Source organism: Eleutherodactylus coqui, chromosome 6, assembly GCF_035609145.1.
Source record: "Eleutherodactylus coqui strain aEleCoq1 chromosome 6, aEleCoq1.hap1, whole genome shotgun sequence".
NCBI lineage: Eukaryota > Metazoa > Chordata > Amphibia > Anura > Eleutherodactylidae > Eleutherodactylus > Eleutherodactylus coqui.
The window spans coordinates 169594845-169609648 of NC_089842.1; the positions used below are offsets into that span (position 1 = coordinate 169594845).

General features: G+C 44.7%; 1 protein-coding gene across 1 annotated transcript; it reads left to right on the forward strand.

Annotated features, from left to right (window-relative positions):
* Positions 1–574: 574 nt before the first annotated feature.
* On the forward strand, positions 575–9334 carry LOC136571787 (protein kinase C delta type-like). Its single transcript, XM_066572417.1, has 6 exons — positions 575–847; positions 7753–7938; positions 8136–8240; positions 8445–8678; positions 8782–8925; positions 9050–9334. The coding sequence occupies exons 1-6, from the start codon at positions 575–577 to the stop codon at positions 9332–9334; spliced, it is 1227 nt and encodes a 408-aa protein (XP_066428514.1).
* Positions 9335–14804: the final 5470 nt, after the last annotated feature.

Genomic DNA, 14804 nt, shown 5'->3' on the forward strand with positions numbered 1-14804 from the left:
TGATGGAGTCAAAATATGCAGTACACCGCTAGATGAATTCATTAAGGGGTCTAGTTTTCAAAATGGGGTCATTTGTGGGGGTTCTCCATCGTTTTGGTGGCTCAAGGGCTCTACAAGTGGGCAATGGGGCCTAAAAAGCCTTCAATCAAAATGTCTGTTTTGAAAACTACTGGAGAGGAGGCAGAGAGCGGGCGGGAGCCCAGAGCACTGCTCCCAGCTCTTCCAGCCTCCTCCCCCTGCGGAGAGAGACGCTGTATATCGGCCGGCGTGAATACCCAACCGATATACGGCCGTCTGAATGCGCCCTAAAATGGCATATTTGCAAAAATATGAAATTTTATTTTTTTCCTTTAAATTGCATTAATTCCTGAAAAAAAACTGTGGGGTCAAAATACTCCTTAGCCTGAGTCACAGCTCAGTAACTGTCAACATACGATTTCAAACCTATCATAGGTGAATGTGATTAGTCACTTACTGATCACATGACTGCTGCCATGGTTACAGCCAGGGCAACTGTGTTGTTTCGGCAGGTGGCAGTTGAGAGTGTTGGAGACTGGCACTGGAGAAGAAGGCGATGTCTGCTGGACCAGGGCAGAGCGATTTTATGGAGGAAGAGGAGCAGATTCGGAGAGAGAAAGGCGTGAGAAGACCAAGAGGCATCTTGGATTCTTCAGATGAGGCTTCAAGCAAGAGCCAGAGGAGGAAGAAGAGGAAGAGGTCATCGAGCTCAGCGAGCTCAGCGAAGTCCATCGTTCCACCGACTTATTTAGTGAAGAAAGACCTCAGTGGGAAGAAGCGACCCAAGAAGAGGCATCTGGATTCTTCAGTGGGAGAAAAGGACCCACCTGTAAAGATACAGAAAGAAGACCGGGGAGGCTCAGGGACAGCTGGATGTCTAGGAAGATTTGGGCGCAGATCTGCTCCAAAATCCACATGATTAGTCCTGCAAATTTTGGTGTTGCTCTGTACCCAAATCTGTTGTTTTGGATGTGGATTTTGACACTAATCTGCAGCAGATTTCACCTTTTTAATGAAAGGGATAAGTCGGCTGTAGATCTGCACCAAAGGGGAGGATTTGTACTTAAATATTGGTGCAAAATGTGACACAGAAAATCTGCTACATGTGAACACATCCTGGGGGTCCCACACTGTACTTACAATGTCTGATCATTCCTGTGTTGTCTTCTGCAAGAAGGAGGGAAGTGATACAAATGTTACATTGTAATAAATTGTATATATGTATAATGTTACTGGGATTTCTAGATTTGCTGCTGATATGTAGTGTTCTGGTTTGTTGTCTTCTCCCAATTCATGTTTCCATCACATGCTTTTAGGGCTCATTCACACAGTCGTATTTGTGCACTTTATTACATGTGTAATACAGAGTGAATAGAAACCATTAATATTAATTGGTTTATTTACAAGTGCATTGTTTTCTGTGTATTTCAGCGATGTGGAAACAAAACCGCAGCCTGTCCTATTTTGGTGAATATTATGCACTGAAATAAGCCCTAAGTAAATAGACTAGCGCAAATACACAGTAAATACACACAAAACATGCTGCAGATTTTTGCCTCAAAATAATAAGCCCTTTTGCAAATTTGTGGGCGCACATAAATATTAACACACACAAAACACCCACAGAAGGACTGAAATTCACAGGAAAGAGCCATGCTACATATTCACAGACCGAAACGCACTTGTGCCTGTCGCTTAAGTGGCTGATCTGCAGCAGATTTCATCCGTTCAATTTAAATTCAGTTGAAATAGTGAAATCTGCTGCAGATCCGCGCCAAAATTTGCAACAAAATCTGCACCAAATTCACTACGTGTGAACACATCCTGAGGGTGCCACACTGTACTGTAATATATATGATAATTCATGTGTGTCTCCCAGAGAGAAAGAGGGAGGAAAATGATACAAATGTTACACGGTAATAAATTCTATTTATTTACATTGTATAATATGAAATGTTACTGGGATTTCTAGATATTCTGGTGGAATGTACAGTTTTCTGGTTGTCTACTCCCAATTCAAGGACAAAAACAGACGGCTGTATGCGCAGCTATTCTCACCACGACGGGGCGTAGTTGCACATGAACAGGGTTTTTTTCTTACCTTCTCGGGCTGGTCAATCTCTGCGCCATAGTCCAGGAGTTACAGGAAGACTGCGGCAAGATAGGTCCTGCCCCAACTTTCCTGCATGTAGTTAATCTATATCTATATATATAAAGACGAAAGCCCTGAACGACCGACCGATGGCATAGAAACATGAATTTTGGCACGAGCATAGATTATCTCCAAAATAGGAAAAGTAATTGGGTCCCAACTCGATTATTTAATTCTAGCGCAAAAGAATTAGCGTCGAAATTTAACGTACACAATCTAAATCTCTCACTTACCAATGTCACGGAAACTTAAAATTTGGCACGCGCATTGAATGTGTCATAAATAGGAAAATTTAATGGGACCCAACTCGATTATTCAATTCTATGCGCAAAAGAATTAACGTCCAAATTTTACGTACGGAATCTAATTCTCTCACTTCCCGGTGTCATAGAAACTCGAAATTTGGCAGGAGCATTGATTATGTCATACATAGGAAAAGCTAATGGGTCCCAACTCGATTATTCAATTTTATGCGCAAAAGAATTAGCGTCCAAATTTTATGCACAGAATGTAATTTTCTCACTTCCCAATGTCATAGAAACGTGAAATTTGCCATAAGCATTGAATATGTCATAAATAGGAAAAGTTAATGGGTCCCAACTCGATTATTCAATTCTAGCGCAAAAGAACTAGCGCCCAAAATTTACGTAGGGAATCTAATTCTCTCACTTCTTGGTGTCATAAAAACATAAAATTTGGAATGGGCATTGATTATGTCATAAATAGGAAAAAGTTAATGGGTCCCACCTCGATTGTTCAATTCTAAGCGCAAATGAATTAGCGTCCACATTTTACGTACAAAATCTAATTCTCTCACTTCCCGATGTCATAGAAACTTGAAATTTGGCACGGGCATTGATTATGTCATAAATAGGAAAAGTTAATGGGTCCCAACTCGATTATTCAATTCTAAGTGCAGAAGAATTAACGTCCAAATTTTACGTATGGAATCTAATTCTCTCACTTCCTGATGTCATTTTATATAAAAGGAAACGTCGCATGGTTACCTCCCCGTGGTGTTTCCTGGGTAACGCAGATAACTATGCAAAATGGTGAACATATGTTTTTCTGATATCTCTAAAGTAACTGCAACTTCATAAGATTTTCCGTGTGAACACCAGATAAACACCAGTATCAAATTAACTCGGGCGAAGCCGGGTATATCAGCTAGTACTATATATAGGGCAAGTCTTATTTTTTCTCTCCCATACTATTAATGGGCGGGAATCCTGCTTATGATAACAAAACCATCGAAATCAAAGGTTTTGTTTTCTCTCGTTATACGGTCGTGATAATAACGGGACAAAATCCCATCTATGTGTTCAAGGGTTTATTTACACGAGCATATATCGGCCGGCCGACACACACTTCCATCAGAGCAGAACCCCCCCCCCCTTCCCTTCTCCTTCCCGGCTCTCTGCTTATCTCCTTCCCTCCGAGCAGTTTGCAATGACAGTGGGCAGGATGGGGGCGGAGCTAAGCTCCCACCCCTTCCCCTTGTCCATAGCCAGCAATGGGAATAGGTGGGACAGAGTGGAGCTGAGCTCCGCCCTGCCCCTTCCTACTCCAAACACCAGAGTGAAGGAAAGAGGCAGAGATCCGGGAAGGGGGGACTGCTCAGATGGAAGTGTATATTGGCCGGCCGTGAAAAAGCCCTTAGGGTGTTGGGAATAGGGAGCAGTTCATTTATCGGGGGCCTCCACCAACTCCAAACTCCAAAGATAAAGGAGTAGCTTACATGTTATGGCCTTATTCCGATGGTCTCTTTTCAGGTGTTTTTTTTCTTTTTCTTTTTGCGAAAATAAAAAATGCCAGAAAAAAGTACATTGAGGTTTTTTCCTGCCATTTTTATTACACTGAGATGTGTACTGAAAAAGATGACAACCACAGAGCATGCTGCAATTTCGAAAAAAAACCAACATGTACCCAAACGTGCCCAAAAAAAGAGCAGCAAATGTGAAAAAAAAGACACTAAAATAAAAATGCTTGTTGGTATTTTCATATTTTCTCACTGAACTACAGATAATGATTAGATACAGTATTTTTTGCCACAAAAACACGATAAAAGCACCAACATTACAATCATCAAGAAGAGCTGATGTTTTTGAAAATAGCAGGAGGGCTCAGCGTGTTGGACTGATGACTTTCAGCACTGGGGTCCGGGGTATCTGAGTCCATGGGCATTCTCCAAAAACGACCATGTAGGTGAATATAGATTGTGAGCCCCCCCCTGGGGACAAAGCCCAATGTAACTGATGACAAACATGTGATATATAAATGTGTGAAATAAATAAAAACCTTTACTCCGGAGTGTTTTATCTGCTGTATAAGTCTATAATGTGCCCATAATTTATGTATGTTAATAAAGTACATCTCTGATGCTCAGATAGATTTCCACTATTATTTATGCCACTTTCTCCTGTAAACTATGGTAAGTGTGATGCCCCCTACTGGTGAACCCGCAAACCTTTTTAAAAAAAGGTGAGGGTGGAGTCTACATTTTTACACAAATATGACATATGCCAAAATGTCTTTTTTTTTCTTTTACGCAATAAATCGCAACGCTCATGTAAAAGAGGCCTAAGGCTAGTTTCACAGGGGTGATTGCGATTTTGCTGCAAGAAAATTGCGGCAAAATCACATCTTTGTTCCTGCAATTTTTGAGCGTCAGCAATGCTTTTTTTTTTAGATTAATTTTGCATCGCATCGCTGGCGCCCATGATAAAACGCACAATTTTTTTTTATCACGAAAGTCAATAGGACTTTCTAATGTTAAATTCGCATTCCATCGTAACGGACGTTTGTCGCGTTGCAATGTGATAAAAAGGAGGCTCCATAGAGAAAGATGGGTGATAAAAAAGGTAAAACTCAGAAGAGGATCTCCTCTTGCTCCCCCGACCCTCTCCATTCACATATCACTACTGGACGGTGGCTGTTTAAACTGCACGATGAGCGATGAGCTTCATCGCTAATCATTTATGCAGCATGGAAGATCAGTGATGAAGCTCATCGTTCAGTTTAAACAGCGTCCGTTCAGTAGTGAACGTATTATCTCAATAGAGAGGGGCGGTGGAGCGAGAGGAGAGAAACCGCCTGCACTGCCCCGCCCCCCTGGTGGCCGCTCCGTGACCCAGCCAGCTCTGCTAGCTCCTGGGCAGGAGCACCGGAGCGTGGAGACACAGGGACGAGTGTCAGGCATCGTTTGCCCAACAGCCGTCCCGTGTAAATGGGCCTTTACTGCTGCAGTATGTAGAACGCAGGTGGTAGGACCAGAGGCGTAACTTGAAGCTTCTGGGCCCCAATGCAAAACCTGTAACAGGGCCCCCAACTATAATGCTTTATTCATAGTCCTGGGCTCCCTATATGGAGAAGAGAGGTCTTATGGGTCCCCTAAGGCTTCTGGGCCCGGGTGCAACCGCATCCCCTGAATCCTCTATAGTTACGCCCCTGGGTAGGACGAGAGCAGAGAGGATCTGGAACTGTTGAATAAGGTCCCCTTCACACAGGTGTATTTGCACACAAAATTTGACCATGCAATACATAAAGAATTAATCCCTTCGATTGCAATAGGTTCATTCACATGCGTTTATTTTTCCTATGCATTTTGGTCGCGCAGAAAAAAAAAATTAATGTGAGCATGTTCAATTATACTGCACACGTGCGCACCCAAAGTTCTCATAGGAGTCAATGGGAATGTGTAAATGCACATGCAATACGCTAGTAAATGTGTGAGAAAATCAGTAATTGCTCAGTAAAAGAACATATCTGGAGATCATTAGACTACTTAAAGGGGTTGTCCCGCGCCGAAACGTTTTTTTTGGGGGGTTTTTTTCGGCGCGAGACAAACCCGATGCATGTGTTGAAAAAAAAAAACCGGATAGTACTTACCCGAATCCCCGCGCTCCGGTGACTTCTTACTTACCTTGCGAAGATGGCCGCCGGGATCTTCACCCTCGGTGGACCGCAGGTCTTCTGTGCGGTCCATTGCCGATTCCAGACTCCTGATTGGCTGGAATCGGCAGACGTGATGGGGCGGAGCTACGAGGAGCAGCTCTCCAGCACGAGCAGCCCCATTCAACACGGAGAAGACCGGACTGCGCAAGCGCGTCTAATCGGGCGATTAGACGCTGAAAATTAGACGGCACCATGGAGACGAGGACGCTAGCAACGGAGCAGGTAAGGGAATAACTTCTGTATGGCTCATAATTAATGCACAATGTATATTACAAAGTGCATTAATATGGCCATACAGAAGTGTATAACCCCACTTTGTTTCGCGGAACAACCCCTTTAACCATTTAAATTAGATAATGGACACAATATCCTAAGGAGTATGCAGGTGCTTCTAAGTGATGGTGCATCACGGGTGGGAGGGAACTACCTCACGCTAAGGGCTCTATCACACGGCTCTAGGCATTTTTATGTTTGTCTGCCGTCATTGTAAAAACGTGTGAATGGGCGCACAAATCTAATGTTTATGTGCCCGTTCAGATAGCTCATGCCCGACGCATATATGCCGAGGCCACAATGCCGTTGGTCTCATCTCCTCGGCTTATGTTCTCTGTCCTCCTCTCAAGCTGTTTGCAATTGGAGGGGGCGGAGCAGAGCTAAGCTCCCTCCTCCTTTACACCCCCTCCCATTGCAAACAGCCAGAGGGGAGAAGGAAAGAAGGGGGAGGGAGTTTAGCAGTCATACTGCTAAACTCCCTCCCACATCCCTTCTCCGGCCGCTGTCATTGACTACCATAGGAGCCCATGCAGCGGCCAACGTATTCCGGCCAGAAAGGTAGTTCCAGGATTATCTTTGCTGCCTGGAGTAAAAGCGTCTGGTGCTATATTGGCCGGCTGGGCGCTTTTATGCTGCGGGAATATGCCTGAGGGATCTGATGCATTGGAGTCCAATGCATCAGATGCTAACGTATATTGGCAAAACATCAGCTGATATACATTCATGTGAAAGAAGCCATGGGTGATGCGTGTTTTGTCCGGCTGCGTTGCGGCTGAAAAGCGCATGAACAAGAGATAGTCACGACCAAGTCGTGGCTTAGTATTGCGTATTCTAGCCCATTGACACGGCTGGGGCGGAGTATAGATGCTGCAGCCTGGAATTCTTTCGGCCAGCATAATTCTTCAGCATAGCTCAATAGAGCTAGCTGACTTGGTTTAGCAGCGCTAATTGCTGTTAAACTTCCTCCCTTTGCCAGCTGCTTCCATAGAAGTCTATAGAAGCCGCCAGCTGATCTCGGAAAAGATAGGGGAAGACCTATATTTTCGGGCCACGTTGTCCTATTATCGCAGTTGGTATATTTTAACGCGGCTAAAAAGCAGCCATCTGAATGAATGCATTGGAATCCAATGCTTCGGATGGTCATGATTTTCGGGCGAGGTTTAATCACGGTATAATGGCCGCAATGAAATGGCTATGTGAATAAGGCCTAAATATCTTTACTAATTATGGCTCTTACCCACTAGCGATAGACTTAGTAACAAGTATAATATATAAAAAAGCTATAATGCCCAACTATTAATATTGTTTCAAATCAGCAGAAATACCATCACTTCTGCTATTCTGTTCCCTGTTAGGAGGACCCAGCAGTGTTCGGCCAACTGGCTCCACTAGCATCGTCTATGAACATCAGGGAGAGATTGCGGTTCCATCCTGTGCTCGGCCAGGGAGCCTACGGGAGCGTCGTGCTGGCAGAGGACCCTGCCACCCGCCAGCAATATGCAGTGAAGAGCGGCCTGCTTGCTGAAATCGGTTTGCGAGATGTGATGGTGGAGAACCGCGTGTTGCAGCTAACAACTGGCAGTCCCTTCCTTGTCCAAGGACACTTCGCATTTTAGACCAAGGTATAGCTATCACGTCACCAAACTCCACCGCTATGTGCACCGTAGATGTGGACTTTGTAATATTATAATGTCATATGCACCAACCTCCTTATCTGTCTCTTCTGTATGCTTTACAGATGCACATACTGCTTGGACTTGAGTATCTCAGCTGCGGGGACCTTGACAACTTCTTGCAGTTGAATGGACCACTTGACATCACAAGTGCAAGGAGAATATTGGCAGTGGGTTGATACAGGCAGATGATCACTAGTATGGGGAGGAACGATCGTTATGATGATCCTTCATTCACATACAGATAGAATTGGTTAGCAGCACATTCCGCTGTTTACACGGGGAGATGTGCTGCTGATGAGCCAACACTTTTATTCCCGCATGAAAGGTCTGATTGTCCAACAAACAAGCATTTATATCTCGTTGCTCCTCAGGATATTAAATTGACTCATTTTCTTTCTGACAGATTGTACGCTGCGGAGATGGTGTGCGGCATCCAGCACCTCCACGCCAAGGGGATCGTCCACAGAGACCTGAAGCCCGAGAACATCTTGGTGGCTGAGACGGGGCATCTGAAGATCACCGATTTCAGTCTCGCCTTGGACAACATGCACGGAGACCGAACAGCCACCGACTATGCTGGAAGTGAAGGATATGTCGCTCCTGAGGTGCGAGAAAAGAATCGGTCCAACATTTGTTGGGTTGTGGATCGTGGGAGTTTTCAATGATGTAAAACTTATTTATGAACTAACTGTTTTCTCTCTATGGCAGATTATAGCCGAGGAGGAATATAATGCTGGAGTGGATTGGTACTCGTTAGGTGTCATCATTAACGAAATGATAACTGGAGAGCGTAAGTACCACCTGACACTGTTCGATCGGTCCACGCTCAGCGCAGCGATCATCATCATACAGGTAAGTGTGCTATTTTTACATTTTGTGTAAGTAATTTTGTACAAATCACTTCTAATGATTTTGTCTTTTTAGTCAGTTTTTTGTGATTCTAGTCAATAAATAATAAATACATTTCGCATGTAAGCTCCTCCAGAGAGATCCGGCCAAGCGCTTAGGAGTCCATGGTAACATCCAACGGCACTGCTTCTTCCAGCCCATAGATTGGGACTCTGTGAATACCCTGAGGATGGCCTCACCTCACATCCCTGCACCATCTAAGCTGGAATTTCATCAGCAATTCGATTTGGACACTATGGAAACAGAAGAGGCCAAGCAATTCCACTTTTCACCAGAAGACCAAGCCAAGTTCAGAGGGTTTTCATTTTCCAATGTGAAAACTCTCTTAGACACCGGCTCTACAACCACCTGAGCGAGTGGCCCTCCTGAGCCCCTGCAGCAACATCACGAGGAAGGCAGCGAGGGACCCCCGAGGAGAGAGCCAGCAGTACCACCCAGCTGGCGGTATGTACAGATGCCACAACATCTGCGCCCCATACACTCAGACATGTTAGTTATATCTAAAAATTTTTGTTTTCTTACCAGTAAATGGATTTCCCAAAACCAATGACAGCAGCAGCTGATGGTGCTGCCACGGATGCCGAGAAACACATTGGTGTGCGATAGCCAGCTACTAAGGGGTGGAAGGAGGCCGGATTTTTTTTTTTCTTACTGTATCACATCTTAGCACATGTCTATGATTTTTTTGCATTTACTGGTAACTGCATTTCCTCACACCCATAACAGTATTGTAATGAGTGATGGGAAAATGAGGTGCATGATGGCCGGCTATTAAGCGGTGGAGGAGGGCGGATTTCTTTTTTTTTAAACCCATGGGCACATCTGCTGGACATGTATGGTGGATGTGCAATGGGGGTTGTATGAAGCAGGCTGGGAAGCCAGGCCCACTCCACACACTAAAAATACTTTCACACAGCCGAGAAAATTGCGCGGGATTTGTGCCTTGCGAGACACACAAATCTTGTACAAATATGAACCCCATTCTTTTGAATGGGGTCATATACATGAGTGGTTTATTCTCCCACATGGCATCGTGGTGCGGGTAAAAAACTGAGGTATGTCCTATCTTTGGGCTTTCTCTTGGAACACCTTGCCGATTGTTTTCAATAGGGCCAGAAAACACATTGCACGGCATGTGAGACACGCGAATGCGATGCAAGGTTTTCTTTTGATTGCAACTTTACTGGAGTGATCGGAGGCGTATTTAACAGAAAAATGCCTCCCATCCGCGGGGACATCGCACGTATCACAGTATATTGTGATATATTGTATTGCAGTATATTGTATAAGTGATCATACAGTTCAAGTTCCCTTGGACTAATAAAAGCTTTGGTTTTTCTAATAATTACAAAAAATATCAAAAGTAAAAAAGAGCCTTTCCCCATATTTATAATAAAAAATCAAAACAAAAAACATATTGTCACGCCTATTGAAATAAGGCATTATTTTACCAACACATTGATGTAGGCGCCAGAATTTAGTTTATCAGTCACTGCATCTCCAAGCAAAAAATGTAATAAAAAGCAATGAAAAATCGTATGTACCCCAAAATAGTACCAATAGAAATTGCAACCCATCCTGCAATACAAGCCCTCAAATCTGCATCGACGGAAATATAAAACCGCTATGCTGGTCAGAAGATGGAGAGTGAAAGTGATTTCATTTTTTATTATTAAACATATATTTATTAAGCATTTTATACTTACCATTTGACAAACTTACAGAGTAAGTGTACAATGAGAATACTAGCGCTAACAGAAACAACCCCTTAATAGTCATTAACCCACAAGAACTCAATTCTAAAGGATATATGTCATTGCTAATATATATATATATATATATATATATATATATATATATATGAAGCTGTATACCACTGCTTGCTTCTTTTTAAAGATACCGTATTTCATTTGTTAAAAGTAGAACAACAAAAAATATTTTACAAATCTGATGCCAACGTTATCGTACCGACCCACAGAATAAAGTTATAGTGTCATTTTTGCCACAGCGTGTGCAAACAAAACCCCCATAAATCACACAATTGCATTTTTTCCCATTTCGCTCCATTAATAAATTTTTTTAAGTCTTTCAGTACATTATACGGTATATTAAATCGCACCATTGCAAAATGCAACTCAGACAGCTACATCATTGGAAAAATGCCTTGCGCCTTAGACCCCAAGCATCAATTAGACCAGAGTACCAAATATATCAGAACATTGCGATACGCTCCTCATAAAATCTAGCGCCCCCTGGTGCCCTCCTGTTGTCCCTCATTGACTGTTGTCCCACAACCAAAAGTGAGAACCAAAAGGAATTAGCCCAGCAGGCCTAAAGAGAGGTTAGTGTAGTGTAGGTCCCATCTACAAGAGGTCGCCTTGACGTGGCAGATGGGCTCACATGTTTTGATCAAAATGTGTGCTAAGAACCTTACGTCTTCATATGTCAGTAAATATAACAAGAATGTAATTTTAATTCAGCATTTAAATACACATATACATCACCTAGTCTGGTCCACCCGGGTTACCTTAAGGACAGTAAACAGGTTATTCAAAGCATATCACGCCCTACATGGTCCCATACGTATTCTTGGACTGGGACTATCTTCCTGGCCAGAATACGGCGGCGGCTCCAATAGACTCCTATGAGAGCCTATGAGAGCGTCCGGAGAAGGGAAGCGGGAGGGAGTTTAGCAGCGTAACTGTTAAACCCCCACCCCCTTCCCTCCTCCTCTCTGCCGCTTGCTGGCTGTATGCAATCACACCCCATTCCATTGCTGGCTGCCGCCGACAAGGGCTGGGAGCTTAGCACACTAGCTCCCGCCCTGTCCAGCCTCCTCCCCTAGCCGAGAGCCAGCGGGAAGGGGCGCGTAAAGGGGGGAAGCAGTGGAAAAACATCTTGATTCCAATGACTGGAATAACATGAAGATGTATTCAGACACTGCGATTTACGTGCGCTTAAAACAGTATCAAAAACCACACCTAAAAAAAAAATCTGCATATAATGTTGCCATGCTTTGTTAGGAGGCGGTTGTAGTTTTTACCGCAACAGCACAAAAAAACAAGGCAAATCGCTATAAAACCAGATTCGGTATTTTTGGGTGTGTTTTCAATCACAATTTTTAACCACACTTGAACCGCATTGCCTGAATACACCCTACGTGGGTTTGTAGTCTGACATCATTGTTATAGAGGATCTCTGTGAGATCTCAAAATACACTGGATTCCCCTCCCATCACCGCGTAAGGGCTCATGTACATTGATTTTCATTGATCCATTCACATTAGCGCATATATGTGGTGTATAATATGCGTGTAAAAAAGAATGCAGCATGTTCTATTTTAGAGCATATCACACACATGTAGCTCTGTTGTTCTCTATGGTTTGTGTATTAAACGCCCTACATATGCAATACATGGCGTATGTGATGCAACTTCTATATAAAATATTGCTGCACATAGAAAAAGGCCGTGCAGGAGATCGCAAATCAAGCCGCCCATAGGGCGTCCACAAAAGAATTATAAGCATGTAGATGCCATTTTTCCCCACTGTGTGGATCGCACGCACAGGGAAAATCACAGTATGCTCTATCTTTTGCGGATTCCCATACGGACGGCTTTCATTGAAGTCAATGGAAGCCGTCTGATCCGCAGCACACCCACAGCTGACACTGCAGATGTCCACCGGATCCCGCAGGAAAGCAGGAGATCTGAAAAAAATGCAATGCAATGCATTGGGTGTGTGGGTCACGCTGGATTCGGAGAGGTAAAAAAATGTCCTATGGCCGCAAGCAGAATCCATGAGCGCTGTGTCTCTGCAATAGTATATGAACACTCGCGGCAAGATAGCGCACATGATGTTGATGTTCTTTTCATGATGATGTAGGGGTTGAGGGTGATGATAGGCATGAGGTCAGAGATGGTCATAATTGTGGACACTATTACTACTGGAGCTACTGTGGAGGTTACTATTACTACCTGGGCCAACATAGTGGACACTATTACTGTACTATTGTATCTTGTCACCACCAGAAGCTAGGGGTTTGACAGGGCTTGCATGGAGGATCGCCCCTGTCACGCCCCTAGCTTCCGATTGGCTGAATTCTTCCCCGCCGTATAATCCGGCGGGGACTGCAGAAAATCTTCTCCAGCCTCCTCTCCAAGCCGCACTAGTAATATGGGCTCCCATTCTCCCGTGCATGCTGCAGCTGGGAACGCTGTCACCGCTGCTCTCCCCGCTGTAGTGTTATCTCCGCTACTTGTTCCCCCGCGGCGGAAACCACTGTGACTCACGTCCTGCAGCGGTCAGCTGCCCTGCCACTATGTACGGCTGGCGGGGAGCGGTTGCCGAGGGGAGATGCAAGGGGGATGCCTGCTCTGGAGAGTGTTAAACCTAGTGCGTCTGCATTGATTTTTGGCTGGGCTGCAGACTTAGGGTTAGTTTTTCTGTTAAGCTTAGATTATTACCTCTACATGCTTCCATGTTAATGCTGTTACATGGAAGTATTTATAGGTCATAATGTAAGCCCAACAGGAAAACTAACCCTAACCCTCCAGGCTAGCCAAAAATCACTACAGATGCTGCTGCTAGGATCTTCAGGAATACAGCCAATTGGGAGCTAGGGTGGTGATGTCGTCAGTGCAGGATGACGCGGCCGGCGGTAACGCGTAATCATGCGATACTTCCGCTGTGTTACAGCGGAACTATAGTGTGACGGTCAGCTTCCATTGACTACAATGGAAGCCAGCCACGCGTATTCCCGTAGAAATTAGAGTATGCCCAGGTTTCTTTCACGCTGCGGAATTCCGCGGTAGAATTCTGCAGCGTGAACATTCAATAGAACCTAATAGCTGCGGCATAATGCTGCAGACTTCCGCCACGTGAAACGCGGCAGAAATTCATCCGTGGGCATTAGCCCTTAGGGACAAACAGTAGGATTTCCTTCTGCAAAAGTTGCATTGCACCGCACGAAGACCGCGTTTTTATGTGATGCAACACAAAGGAAGGCTCCATAGGGAAACATGGGCTACAAAACATTGCAAATCGCAGTAATATTTAACAACCTGACATTTTTTTCCCCGAAGTGTCGTATGCTACAAAATATACCTAATGTGAAAGACCCCCTAGGAGAGCATGGGCTTCACATATATGCGATTTGTAGCTGTTGCCTTGCGAGAAAATCACAGGATTTTGTCGCTGGTGTGGAAGCGGGCTTAGGACTTATTTAGACGACCGTATATCGGCTCGGTTTTCACGCCGAACCGATATACGCTGTCCTCATCTGCAGAGGGGGGGGGGGGGGGGGGAGGATGGAAGAGCCAGGAGCAGGAACTGAGCTCCCGCCCCTTGCCACTATTTGCAATGGGAGGGGCGGAGCTAAGCGACGGGACTTAGCTCCGCCCCCTCCCACTGCAAATAGTGGCAAGGGGCGGGAGCTCAGTTCCTGCTCCTGGCTCTTCCATCCCCCCCCCCCTTGCAGACAAGAACACCGTATATCGGCTCGGCGTGAAAACCGAGCCGATATGCAGTCGTCTGAATAAGCCCTTGAACACAGGAAGCAGAACAAGACACAAATCTTAGAGTCTTCTCAGGGCGGAGTCACATTTCTTCTCTCTGCAGGGAAATAAGGAACAATTTGGAGTTTTTTTAAATTAAAAACCAAAAAACAAAAGCAGCCGTGTTTTAGAGGGGGTCCGTGTGAGACCGCAGACCAGACCCCCTCACCTGCGGCACACGCACTCCTCTCCTTCCTCAGCAGTAGTAACACGCAGCTTCTCCCTCCCATAGCCTGTATTAGCACTAAGCCCCTCCCCTGTCCGTCAC

Coding starts and splice junctions, on each gene's coding strand:
- LOC136571787 (XM_066572417.1), top strand. CDS start 575: ATGTCTGCTGGACCAGGGCAGAGCGATTTTATGGAGGAAGAGGAGCAG. Junction 7,939..8,135: donor CTGAAATCGGTTTGCGAGAT/GTGATGGTGGAG, acceptor TATGCTTTACAG/ATGCACATACTGCTTGGACT. Junction 8,926..9,049: donor CAGCGATCATCATCATACAG/GTAAGTGTGCTA, acceptor TTCGCATGTAAG/CTCCTCCAGAGAGATCCGGC.